Raw genomic sequence first — 13575 nt, 5'->3', positions numbered from 1 at the left:
TGTTGACATTATAACTTTTTGCTGATACCGCGATTTTCAAAGACACGTAATGTCATGGCTGAATATAGCTACTCGGCCCCTGATGTTTTCCGAGAAGTCTCCCTCCACCTAGAAGGTTACATAAAAACGATCATGAGTCGTAACACAGCACTGTACACATCAAACCAAGGACAATGTGGAAGCTGCACTATTTTAACGTGGTGTACATTAATATTTGAGGTTTTTAGGCGAGGACTCTACGTGACATTATACCACCGTGTCCCGTAAATGTGCACTCTCAGCCAGTCCAAGCATGCATGTTTATGGAGGCGTTGGACAACTTCAGCTCCAGCTCTTCAGTTCTAGTATTTTTCACCAACATTTGTAAGCTAAAAATAGGAGCAGAAACTACACATGTAAGAGACGCAGAGCTTTCCATTTATTTTCTTTCTGTGTCGGTTTCACTTCAGGTTTTGGCCTACAAATACTGGTTAAAAAAAAAAAGTGTCAAAAATATATCCGTATGAAATGAGGCCTTTAACTGGTCCTGCAGTTCACATACACGTCAGGTGTGAATACAGATAACTGAAATGTTGTGACCTGCAGTACATACTGACACAATAGTAGTATGACCAGTGGTCTTGGTGACCGGTTTAGCCCTAACTCTTTGACCTTTGTGTTTTCACAGCTTTTCAGAGAAGTGCGAATAATGAAGGTTCTCAACCATCCTAACATAGGTAAGGAGCCCATAAGAACCTTTTAAAGGGTTTTTATTTTTGCTGGATTATTGTTAGGCTGGGTCATTTTGTATCACATTTCTGGGGTCCTTCTTCCTGCCACTATTTTAAGGACTGCTGCTCTGAGCTGAGGGTGACAACATCTATCTTCATTACTAGACACAGCGCCTTACATCCTCTGATACTACATGTAGCTGTGTCCCATTTGCCTGAATGGGACGGAGCTGCAGTACTAGAAGCAGCAGCTACCGTGTCTATGGCGCTGTACCGAATAATGAATGAAGAGACCACAGCCCCTTCAATCTGCTCAATGGTGGGGGTGCTGAGTGTCAGGGTCCCCCCCCCCCCCCCCGCCGATAAAATAATAGCCATTCCTAAGAATAGAGTACCCGTATTAAAGTCACAGAAATCACTTTTTATTTCACTTGGTGCTATGTACGCTACGTTGTACTTAATAAAAGAAAAATAGTAAAAAAAAATAAATCAGCTCACCATTCAGCTGGCGAAGGTGCACGATCCAATGCTTCCTGGGTTGTGGAAGACTTGGGGAATCAATCACCTGAAAAAAGACTGGTAGATCCGCAACACTTGTCTATATTTTTAAGATTTAACCTTTAATCCATTCTGTTTAAAAATACATAGAAAAAGTGCAAAAAAGTCAGAAAAGTGAAAACAAAAAAAAATTTTTTTTATAAAAACCGCATTCTAGCATTCTTAGCATTCTAGCTGACGCGTTTCAGTACCTAACTGTCCCTTAGTCATAGCTCTTGTGGTGTGTTGTACTTGTTTAAGCTATGTACTATGTAACGTATACAATCTAATAATATAATATATCATATAAATATATACAGTGTGCGTGATAGAGATATATAGTACTGCGCGAAAGCTTAGGTGTGCAAGAAATGCTGCAGAGTAAGAATGCTTTCAGAAATAGAAGGGTTAACTTATTAATTTAATGCAAAAATGAATGAAGAAAAGAGAAATCCTCATTTGGCGTGACCTTTGCCTGCCTTCGCTGCTTCTCGGTAAACTTGCAGACAGTTCTTGAAGATGCTCGGTAGCTTCCTTCCACCCTCTAGAAGGACCAAGCACAGCTCTTCTGTGGATGTAGACTTGCTCCAATCCTTCTGTCTCTTCATGTCATCCCAGACAGACTGGACGATGGTGAGATCAGGGCTCTGCAGGCGCCGTATCATCACTTCCAGGACTCCTCCTCCAAAAAGCAAAGGACATATCAAATATTGATGGGATTTAGATTACTCTCTATTTACTTCACAAAAATAAACTATTAACCCTTCTATTTCTGAAAGAATTCTTACTTTGTAAACATTTTTAGGTAGGCATGAGAAAATGTCTCAATCATCTATCACCTATCTATCTAATAACTATCTATCTATCCAGCTCTCTCTCTCTCTCTCTCTCTCTCTCTCTCTCTCTCTCTCTCTCTCTCTTATATATATAGAGTGTGATCTGAGATCTGTAGCAGATGATCTTCCTGTCCTATAGTTTAGCTTAGCAGTTTTACTGCTCCAGGCCTGACAGGTTTAGTTTCGTATAGAAATTTCCTGGTCTTGGAAATGTGTGAAATCCCATATGTTGATAAGAGCCTTCCCTCTTGTTCAGTGTTACTCCCATCTTATCTTATTATCTTTTGCTTTTTGTTACAGTAAAATTATTTGAAGTTATAGAAACGGAGAAGACGTTGTATCTTGTAATGGAGTACGCCAGTGGAGGTTTGTTTTCCAATTGCTTTCTATAATTCCTGTTTTTGACAATGTGTTTTTGATGGTTGACCTATGTTGTGGAGTGGTGGGGAGGATTGGGCATGTTGAATTTCGGCATGAGAGTCCTTTGTTCTCAAGGGAAAGAGGATTTTTCCACCCTTTCCCATTGAAAACACTTGCCTGTCTGAAGGTGCAGGTGCATGGGGAGGTCTGGAGGAATAACGGATGTGTAATGATGTGACTCTAAGGAGCTGTTACCCTTATATCACTGTTTTCGGGGATTCTCTTCTTCCCTAAGCACGTTAGTATTCACCTTTTCTCATAGATCACTAGTCTACCTGTCAGCAATGACTGATTTTGTGGCGGTGGCTCCTGAGGGGCGCCTCTGATGCAGATGTGAGCAGAGCCTAAGGGCGCATTAGGCTAAAGATGATGACAATGGACAATTTCAGCCATAATGAATGTCAATTTTTACCATGAATGATTATTTTAGACTGGTGACTCATCGTCTGTAAAGAATCTTACTGGTTTTGAAATTGTTGTATAAAAAGATCTTTTATCTGTAATTGATCTTTAAGACGCACATTCCCAGAACGTTCCTAGGAAGACGATTTGACTTTCCCACCGGTGACACATGGAACACGTGTGGTCTGTTTTTAAACGACTGAAGGAGCTGTTCACACAGAGAAATATCATGAGCAATTCCTCTTCATTGCAGAGCATCCGTGTTCCATCATGCTTTGGCTCGGAAGAGAATCTCAAATCACTGACTTTTCAGCAATTTTTTTTTTTTCCCGTCCTTTGGTTTCTGGCTCCATTGAAAACAATGGGCGTCGGAATCTGCTGCTGATTCGCTCCTACGTGCGAACACCCCCAAAAGATCTATATGGTCTGAAATCGTCACTCAGTGGTTGAACAACATTGACCCTTCTATTATATAATGTGTATGACCACCTTAGGGCCTAAAAAGTAAAAGCCCATAGATTTTATACTTTCAGCAATTTAAAAAAAAAAAAAAAACCCCAATACCATAAATATCTCCATACTTAATGGTCATAACCTGCTCACACTTGTAATATTACCTACCCATCGTGCTAGTATTCTATGGGCGCTGATATTTAAAGGGATTGCTGGGAGAAGACACTGAATGGAATAAAATCAAAGTCCATAAGATTGATACTACGGCTTTAATCTCTGGTATATTGGTGTATGTTTTTTAAATTCCCCACTGGGACATATCCTTTACGTATCTTACCTAGAAATCTGCGTAATGAGAGAGATCCAAACTTATTTGGTATGTTATCTATGGACCTTTCCCATGTATAAAGCAGATTGACTGAGTGGATAGCACAACTTCTATTTAAGGCAAAACAAGCCAGCAAACGTCAGCGCAATCTCCTTTTTGGACTGGTGTTTGCTTTAGCCTTGTGGAGATGTTGGCAGTATATCCGCATCAGTTTCCCACTATATACTATCTGACATTAGCTTTACAAGTGTAGAGCTGCAGTCATAGAAGTGACTGTCTCTTTATACAATGTTTTTAGTGGTTTTCAGTCGGGCTAAATCGCCATCAGGTATTTGTACCGGTCTACCTTGGAAAATAAAAGAGCAGTCTACAATAAAATTTGATCCTGACCAAACCTTTTTACACTCACAAAGCCGATGCAGATTCTATAGAAAACTGCTTTATCTGAACCATTGCCTAATTATTTTCAACATTTGACACTCCTGGAATCGGTTTTGTCTGATTTAAGATCACATTGATGCGTCACGACATCACACCTAATGATAGTGAATGTAGTCATGTTGCAGCCCACAGGATATTCACTGTCATTAGTTGGGGCTGGCAATACTACTTACATGAACTTAGAGGGGTTTCCAGGAATTGGACAAATCATAGAGGATTCGCACTAGTTTGTTCCCGGCCACTGTTCGTTTAGGTGCATGTGGTGCCTTCCTAACACTTCACTGTTGAGGCCAATAAGTGGAAAGGACCTGGTGATATGTGTGTAACCTCACCAGGTCCTTTTCAGCCACCATTGAGGACACCAATTGGCGTCCGTGGTCACATGTGGGGCAGGACTTCCGGTGGCATAGGCATGGTGCATGCCAGAACGAACAGAGGTGGCGAACACCTGAGTGCTGTGTACAGTGGAGTGTGATAGATATGTCCAATTCCTGCGCAACCATTTTAATGTTATACAACCACCAGTTGTTTGTAGCCCTAGATTTAAAGGGGTTGTCATGTTATGTGAACACATTTCCTGTCTTTTATTAAGAAGGGATTGACAAACACCAACCGAGTGCTTGATATTGCAATCCCTTTGGATTTAATAGTCATTGAAATATAGTGTGGTGCAAAGTTTAAAGGGACAGTCTGGGGACATGGAAGGTTATTTAGTGTTGGAAATGGAAGTTGATAAAGCTTATTAGGTTAAGTATGAAGTCTGCGCTGGTGGCCCAATTTTAGCCCCCATTCCCTACCTCCTGCTCGCAAGATCCATTTCCATTGTGGTTCTAATACAGCCATGCTGCTTTCTCTTCCTCTCTGTGATAAGCAGACACCTATGGACCCCATTGGGCTACAATTTGTGCAGGACGTTTGGAGGAGTCTCCATGTGAACCTAGCCTAAAGAGTTACTAGTTTCTTATCATGGAGTTGCATAGAGATGTAGCTATAAAACTGTGGCATGCTCCTAAAGAGGAGAATTTGCAATTTTATTTGTTTTAAACTTATTTTTACATTAACAATAACTGCAATAAATTATGTTTGCAGAGGTAACGCCATCCAAAATGAGCAAATTCTTGTTTTGCTTTAAGAAACTTTTTTACTTTCAGTTCATGTTACACTATGTATTCATATGGCTCTGCTTGTATCCCTTAGGTGAGGTGTTCGATTACTTGGTTGCACATGGAAGAATGAAAGAGAAGGAGGCGCGAGCTAAATTCCGGCAGGTGAGTATAGGATGTCTAACGTATTGGTTATTTGTAGTGCGGACATATTACCGGTTTCTTGGTTATTTGTGTATGATCGGTATTGATAGCTGTATTTGGTTGTCTGAATAGTCTGATTGTGTAGTCTTAAGGGGATACTTAAAGGGAATGTACATGTAGTCCCTTTGCCATTTTTCTTAATTAAAACCAGTTGGTAAAATATATTAATTTGATTGTAGATTCTTTAAATTTTTATTTTCGGTACATAATTACGAAGGCCGCCATCTTGCTTTGAGCTTTTTTCTGCTTTAACAGCATTTAGTAATCTGCTTTACAGCAGTCTGGAGGCCAAAGGCAGCGGTAGTCTTGAGCTGAACGTTGAGATCTATGGGATTTTCTAGACCTGATCTGTGCAGGCAGTGGGAGTAAATATGTTTTGATACCATCTATTGTTATAAGTGGATGCAATGAGTCACTGGTGTTCCCTATAGAGGTGTTATCTTCTGCTGTAATCCTGTCTGTCTTGTCTGCAATGTAAATGAGGTGTAAAGACGTTTATTAGGCCTGGTGGTCAGAGAGAAAATTGCAGAAGTTAATATTCTTTTAACTATAGATAGTGATGTGTGTTAATAAGTCTTGCATATATTACACATCTATAATGGTCTTTTCTGCTTTTGCATAGTTTTTAAATCTTAGACATGTCTGACCTATTCACTTGTCTATCAGTACTGTGAATGGAGAGGGCTGTCACAAGGATGGCTACCTCTTTATTCACAGGGGTAGGGGGGAGCCCTATTCTGTAATAAGTTGCATGGGACCCACATCTGTCAAACATTACCTGTGGATATGATATACTTGTGAATTCATAAAGATTGGTGAATCTTACTTTAAACCAAAAAAAATATTTTGATATGTATGTGTCACTTTATACTAAATCAAAGCCAGAAGCCTATTATTCACTTTGTATGTTGTCTAGGTGGGAGGTGACTGCGGGATCTATATTAGTTAGTAGATACACATGTAGACACTCTCTCTTATTGCTCATTCCTCTCTTCTAGAGATGAGCGAGTACTATTCGAAACTCCTGTTTCGAATAGCACGCACCCATAGGAATGAATGGAAGTGGCTGGCACGCAGACTTGACCAGCCGCCGTGCCGGCTGCATCCATTCATTCCTATGGGTGCGTGCTATTCGAAACAGGAGTTTTGAATAGTACTCGCTCATTTCTACTCTCTTCTTGTCCAAGTTTTCCAACCTGAATTTGGTGCCATTTAAATTCTGAGAGATCGAGAGAGATCATCGTATGAGAGATTGTTCTGTGCCCCTCTTTATGCGGGCATGACAAATGAGTTGTTATCCCACTCCAACAGCCAGGAGCGCCATTGGTCATAAGAACGGGGGTCTCAAGCTTCATGTTTGCCAGTATTTTGTCGAGCCAGGTTTTAATCAAAGCAAATCTAAGCATTGCTGGTGATTTTTAGGAGTAGTTCCTAACATGTGGTTTCTTTTTCTGTAGATTGTCTCTGCTGTTCAGTATTGTCACCAGAAGTTTATCGTTCACAGGGACTTGAAGGTAAGACCTCTATTAACTTTATATAAGTTTATCCTGAGCTTGGTGTAGGTAAAGGGATGTATTCCTATGTGATAAAGTGATGGTATATTTCTGAGACCCATAGGCTGGGTTCACACAGGGATTTTTGGACCGGATTTTGTTGCGGAATCTGCCTTATAATCCGGTGACTTCAATGGGAGCCGTTAATTTCCTTTTTCTGCGAGCGGTTTTGTGCTTCTTGTGGAAAAAAAGAAGCAACCTGCTCTTTCTTGGCACGGAATCTGCCACAGCGTCTGCGGCGCAAATGCTTCGTCCTGACTAGGCCTATTCATTTGGGCCTAATCCGGAGCAGAATGCTGCAACTGGATCCGGTGTCCTGCATCGACATCCAGTCGCAGTAAACCGTTTTATGGACGGCATTCTGTCACTCTCCAACGACCTTATAAAATGTACAGGAGTTAATGCACAGGTCCCTGACCTCCTGTATAGTGGACTGTACCCCACAGAAACTTGTCTTCCCCTATAGAGAGACTGTCACTAACTGCTGATGAGCAGACCGTTCTTGTCACACAGCTATAATGAAGAAGCTCACAGCTCAGCCTCCCCAACTGTATACTGTATACCTCCAGGAGGTACAGGTATCACAGTTTATGTATCTTCAGTCCATATAATGCTGTGCGGAGGCATCATGGGATTAATAGCAGAGCAACAAGAAAAATAATAGTCAAGATGTTGTACGATCATGAGCAGAGGAGAAGCTGGATTTCGGAGATATGAAGTAGTATACAAGAAAGAAGCCTTATGGGAGCAGGGGTGGGAAGAAGTGTTTTTTGCTGGCGTACTTCTTTCAATGGGGCTTTTCGTTTAGACACTAATCTTCTATTCACAGGTAAAAGAATAAGTGGTGATTGGGGGAGGGGGGGTCTTACTGCACCTAGCAGTCAGGAGAATGGGGCACCACGCTGCTGAGGATCACTTGTTAGTCCCATAGAAATGAATGGAGCAGTCAGTGGATTGGGGAGGGGGAGCAGTGTACAAGTCAAGAAAAACTATGCGTAACATCAACTCAGCAATTGTCCATTCCTCTCCTCTTCTCTTTAGGCTGAAAACTTGCTGCTAGATTCTGATATGAATATAAAGATTGCTGATTTTGGCTTCAGCAATGAATTCACTTTTGGGAACAAGCTGGATACATTTTGTGGAAGCCCACCCTATGCAGCCCCTGAGCTCTTTCAAGGAAAGAAGTATGATGGGCCTGAAGTGGATGTGTGGAGCCTTGGAGTTATCCTTTATACATTAGTCAGCGGCTCCTTGCCCTTTGATGGACAGAACCTAAAGGTATGCACAATGTTCCAAGTGTTATTGTGCTGTATGCAAAATAAATAGAAATGAACCTAATATCAAAAAGTCAACGTAGACATTTACTGCCTCTGCATGCAGGACATACGCATTTGATGGCAACAGTACTCTGCATGCCCTCCATACACATGCACACTCAGCCAAGCGTGTATGGGGAGAGGAGAGAAAGCCACTGCCAGGCGTCTCTGGTGGCAAAAAAGAACTCAATACACCTGTTGGCTGAAATGTTATTTGTCCAATAGCTATCTCTGCTATTCCCTGATGCACATATAGATTTCTCGCCAGAACATGTGTTTTCTGTAGAAGAAAGCCAGTGCCAGGCACCAGTGGCCGCAGCATGTTGAAATCCAACACACCCTACCCTTCTGTCCTCCCTGACATCTGCCATTAGGAAGATTGGCTGACTTGACAAATGTGTGTTCAGGTGGGCATTGAAGTGCTGCGCTGGCACTGTATTGTGTAACCCCAGTCTCATGCAGTTTAATAAAGCCTGCATATCTGCAACCATAAAAAAGAATGTGCTTGGTTACTTGCCAGCTTTCTTGTAAGGCTTGGAGAAGAAGGGAAATAGAGAAACCTATGACAACTATGTCTGCTTTCCGTTTCAGGAACTACGGGAGCGTGTGCTAAGGGGCAAATACCGTATCCCTTTCTACATGTCTACAGACTGTGAAAATTTGCTAAAGAAATTCCTCATACTTAATCCAAGCAAGAGGGGCACGCTGGAGGTGAGTTCAGGCTATTACCTGGAGTATTGCAGTGTATTTATCTACATGCCAAGTGAATTGGGACTGCTGCACCAGGCACAGCTGCCTATACAAACCAGCCGCCATGTCTGTGTAACTAGTAATGGGGTTGTGTCACTTCTGCTGTTTGAGGGGTGGTCAGGCCATCGGTGTTTGTGTTCTAGAAAACCCCTTTAATGGAACACATCAGTGCAAAAGCTGATTCTCTCTTTTATATGTGGGGCAGAGCATGCTACGGGGATTCACAAAGCACCAAAGGGAGATTGCCTAGGCCCTGCACCGGGTATAACAGAGACTGAGCTTTGCTAAGCACCGTGGTCTTCTACTCCATCCATACGGTCCTTGGAGACATGTAATAAGTGAGAAAGTGGCCATGTTGGGGTGCATGTGTGCAGTATATAACTCTGCAGGCCACTTATATACAATTCATGGGAAGTTTTTAACCAAAAATAAATTTTCTTTTTAGTTAATGTGCTATCTTTTGCTTTTTAGCCAGGCACAAGTTAAAGGGATTAGGAAAAAAAAAGGTCAAGCCAATCACACAACAAATAAGCAATCCTGCTTAAAGGGGTTGTCCAGGATTAGTCAAAAGGATCTTTTTTTTTTTTTTTTTTTTTTCTAGAGACAATCTCACGTCTGACATAGCAGCTTATCCTCAATTAAGTGGACATGGTATGGAAGGGGACTTGACCTATTGTGCTTCTGTTTACTTTCAGCAAATAATGAGGGATCGTTGGATGAATGTAGGTTATGAGGATGATGAGCTGAAGCCATATACCGAACCAGTTCCAGATTACAAGGATCCCAAAAGAACAGGTCTGTCTGTTTTGCTTTTACACTATAAACTTGGCTTTACTTTTTAGACCTTACAGTACATTGGGGCTGAGTCTTATGTTTCTGTGTCCAAGTGGCTGGGATACTTGCCAATTCTTCTAAGAGGTATGGTAGGTCTCCGCGATTTCTGGACTTTTCAGAAGGGTTGTCTAGTGTGCCTTTACATTTTCTCATTAAAGTATATCTGCAGGTATGAAGAGAAATCCTATTTTGCAGCACTCTGTGTTCTGCAATGTTGTTCTGTTTTCTGAGCTCCAAGGGCATAGACACACTCCTGTACCAGACTGGAAAGCTCCTGCAGCAGGCAGAGCCCAGGGCTTTGGTGTCCTAGGCCTTCTTTCCAGCATGAAGCCTCTGCAGTAGATCACCTATTGATTTCAATAAGAATCAGCACGGTGAGGCTTTAAGCTGGTTACGTATGCTTATCTGACACCGAATAAACACAATGCACATAGAACTGCTCACCGGCGCTCACGGCCAGACACCTTTCAAACCCATTCAAATGAATGGGTTTGAAAGATTCCTGCAGCTTTCAGTCTCCTGCTCTGTTTTGTGCAGGAAACTGAAACCTGCAAAACGGACTCCCGGGCGCAGATGTGAATGCAAGGAATTTGATGTGGATGTCGGTCTCCAATTGCTCTTTCATTTTCGTAGTCTGAACAGCCCCTTATACATTTTAGCATAGAAACGACAAGCCTTCCTCAGCAGGAGCAGGTAGAAAATGACCAAGTGTTTTTCTTTCCTATGCACAGAGTTGATGGTAACTATGGGTTACACGCGCGATGAAATCCAGGACTCCCTTATTAACCAGAAATATAATGAGGTTATGGCAACATACCTGCTTCTTGGCTACAAGTCTTCTGAGGTATAGTATACAGTCTTGGCAGTCATTGTATGTGTGTAGTGTATATACATGTATGTGTATAAACTAAGCTTTTGTACTTTTTAGGAGACTGAGAAAGCTCCTATTCCTCTTTACAATTTAGGAATTCTTTAAGGGGTTGTGCCACAAAAGGACACTTATCCGCTATCCACAGGGGATTTGAGGAGTCTATGCTGGGGGAACCCTGCCGCTTCCTTTAATTCTATGTGACAGCAGGATGTCGCAGTACTCTACTTTTCTTTAACAGTCCTATATTGATACCTGCACAACCACCACTCTATTCAAACGGGGTGTTGGGCCCCTATTTCTTGGCTTGGTGGGGAGCCCAGTGATCAGACCACTTTTTGGTCAAACTATTTCGGAGTGGTGTTCATAGTAGAACATCTTTAAGTAGCTCTCCCTTACACAACCACAACTTCTTCAGACATGATTAAAGCTTACAGCTTTGTGGCGAAGTGGCATTCCCCATCTGCTCCCATGTACCGCAAAGTAAAATCATACTTGTCTTTGGGTACACTAAAAAACAGGTCTGCAGCTCACAAATCTCAGACATATACTAAAAGGACACTTATGAGGTACAACATGGCAGGTCAGTGGACACCTGTGCCTGTGTTTAGCATACAGTAAGTGCCAGGAGCGTGCCCAAGTGTTTGCTTTGACCTTGCCAAAGAGTTTTATTAGTGAGGTAGCAATTGGGGAATACAGGTGTGGGACAATATTTTGCTGCTTCTTAATTAATTTACAGCCTATTTAATATATGTTTATGGTGAACACTTATTTCATTTTTCCTCAGTTGGACAATGACAACTTGACTCTAAAGCCCAGACCACCTCCGGACATCACCAATAGTACAGCCCCTTCACCTGCCCATAAAGTTCACCGCAGTGTATCCGCTAATACCAAGCAAAGGCGACTCAGTGACCAAGGTGAGTGCTGATTTTGTTTTTTTAAACTAGACTTTAAGAAAAAAAATAAAAACACCCTTCCTAAATATTATGTTATCTGATGTATCTTTATTTTGTCCCGTCTGATCATCTGTTTTGTTTTTTTTTTCCCTCTTTTTCTTTAAAGTTGGTCCAACCATCCCTACGTCAAATTCTTACTCCAAAAAGACACAGAGCAACAATGCAGAAAACAAGCGGCCTGATGAGGAGCGGGAAAGTGGGCGCAAATCTAGCAGCACAGTTAGAGTGCCACCTAGTCCTTTATCTGGATTGGAGAGGAAGAGAACGACCCCAACTCCATCTACAGTAAGAAGTCCTGTGTGGTTTTGTGTATTTAGGGCTGCTTTCACGCCACGTCTTTATAAATCTATTTATCGAAATGTGGACAAAGCCATATAAAGATAAGTGTTATGTTGCTAGAAAATTCACCTGAAATCACTGTCCTTGTGCATTGTCCTACGGAAGTACCAAGAGGAACAGGTCTCCTTATAATGCAACCATCTGCTTTATATGCGCAGGGCCTGACCCTGTCATCGACACATACAGCAAGCAGTCCAGAGGTGGTCGTATCTCCTTATTTTAGGTAGAAAACATGGTAACATTAGAATGCAGTAAAGTCAGATGTTTGCTGGAATGTGGTTCTTCTCGACGTCTGCAAACATGGACCCCTTTTGTCTTCTTGAATGTGTGTGTGTGGGGGGTTTTGTTTGTTTGGTTTTTTGAGGGGGGTACATCCACTTGCTGTAAAGCGTAAATCTGGTGCGTTATGTTATGCTATTTTATGTATGTTTGGTTTTTTGTTTTTGTTTTTTTAATAATCTGACAATTGTTTTTTTGTTTTTTTTAATTACTCTCTACTTTTATAGAACAGTGTATTATCCACTGGTACCAATCGTAGCCGCAATTCTCCCATGCTGGAACGAGCCAACCTTGGTCCTGGATCAGTTCAGAATGGCAAGGATAGGTAAGAAGCATTTCTTGTAAATTTTACATAGAGTGCAGTGTATCCTGCTAATTTAACACTGCACTTGGAGAGATCCAGGGTGTCTTCTTGGTGATGTCTTTGACACCCAGAAGTGCAGTATGTACAGATGTACCATTTGCCAAAGGGGGATGGTCATGTCAAATGGCTGTGTCTCCAGTTCTATACCACATAGAAAATAGTTCTACTATCATGTGCTGAAAACCAAAAATATCACTAGTTAAAAACATCAGTCAGGAATGTATTTTTTATATGCAGCATTAACTGTTGCATATGAGGCTCAAATTCCCAGCTAGTGATATGTGTGTTTTCTATTATCACTGCTAGTTCTGTGATCCTGGTTGCATATGAGAGCTGAGAATCTCCTCTTCTGTATGACACCAGAGTTTTCTAGGCATTATAAAACCAGACTTGGACATTCGAAGTGACCATTGCTACCTTTGGCAAATGCTTCAGCCTGAAATCCTGGCAGTAGAAATGTGTATGGATTTTCCATGTCAGCCGTTCAGTTAGAAGGTTGCTAGGGAGAATTTTTTGAAATTCTTTTTTTTTTTTTTTTGTATGAAAAGCAAGTTGGGTTTATAAAATAAATATATTAATACAATAATAAACCCTGAAAAGCAAAAAAAAAAGGCACTTACACATTGACCCCACCATCTTCACAAAGCCTCACCCTATCCAGTCAGCCACCCATCGAAGACTGAATTATCATCTAGACTTTTAACCCCATGTTCTCTGAAGGATTTCTGCTAGACCATGTGTGTCAGTACTGTGCAGAAAGTGAGGACAAGTACATGTTTTGGTTTACTGCTAGGTTTAGTGTTCCTATAACTTCCTAGATACTTATAGACGAATATATCCATGTGTGTCTCCCCTGTGTTTTCTGTAAGTCTCCTGTAT

At 41.5% G+C, this 13575-nt stretch overlaps 1 protein-coding gene across 8 annotated transcripts in view; it reads left to right on the top strand.

Moving 5' to 3' along the window:
* MARK2 (microtubule affinity regulating kinase 2) overlaps positions 1–13575 on the top strand; it is an 87106-nt gene that overhangs the window by 50864 nt on the left and 22667 nt on the right. For all 8 annotated transcript variants that reach the window (XM_075281490.1, XM_075281496.1, XM_075281495.1 and 5 more), the window contains exons 4-14: positions 668–716; positions 2384–2449; positions 5325–5395; positions 6892–6948; positions 8029–8265; positions 8895–9014; positions 9749–9848; positions 10619–10731; positions 11543–11675; positions 11821–11999; positions 12560–12657. In XM_075281490.1, the coding sequence (XP_075137591.1) occupies positions 668–716; positions 2384–2449; positions 5325–5395; positions 6892–6948; positions 8029–8265; positions 8895–9014; positions 9749–9848; positions 10619–10731; positions 11543–11675; positions 11821–11999; positions 12560–12657 (1223 nt within the window). The remainder of the gene's footprint in view (positions 1–667; positions 717–2383; positions 2450–5324; positions 5396–6891; positions 6949–8028; positions 8266–8894; positions 9015–9748; positions 9849–10618; positions 10732–11542; positions 11676–11820; positions 12000–12559; positions 12658–13575) is intronic.

The sequence above is a fragment of the Leptodactylus fuscus genome, chromosome 7 (assembly GCF_031893055.1).
Source record: "Leptodactylus fuscus isolate aLepFus1 chromosome 7, aLepFus1.hap2, whole genome shotgun sequence".
Classification (NCBI taxonomy): Eukaryota; Metazoa; Chordata; class Amphibia; order Anura; family Leptodactylidae; genus Leptodactylus; species Leptodactylus fuscus.
This window is presented reverse-complemented; position numbering and strand designations above follow the sequence as displayed.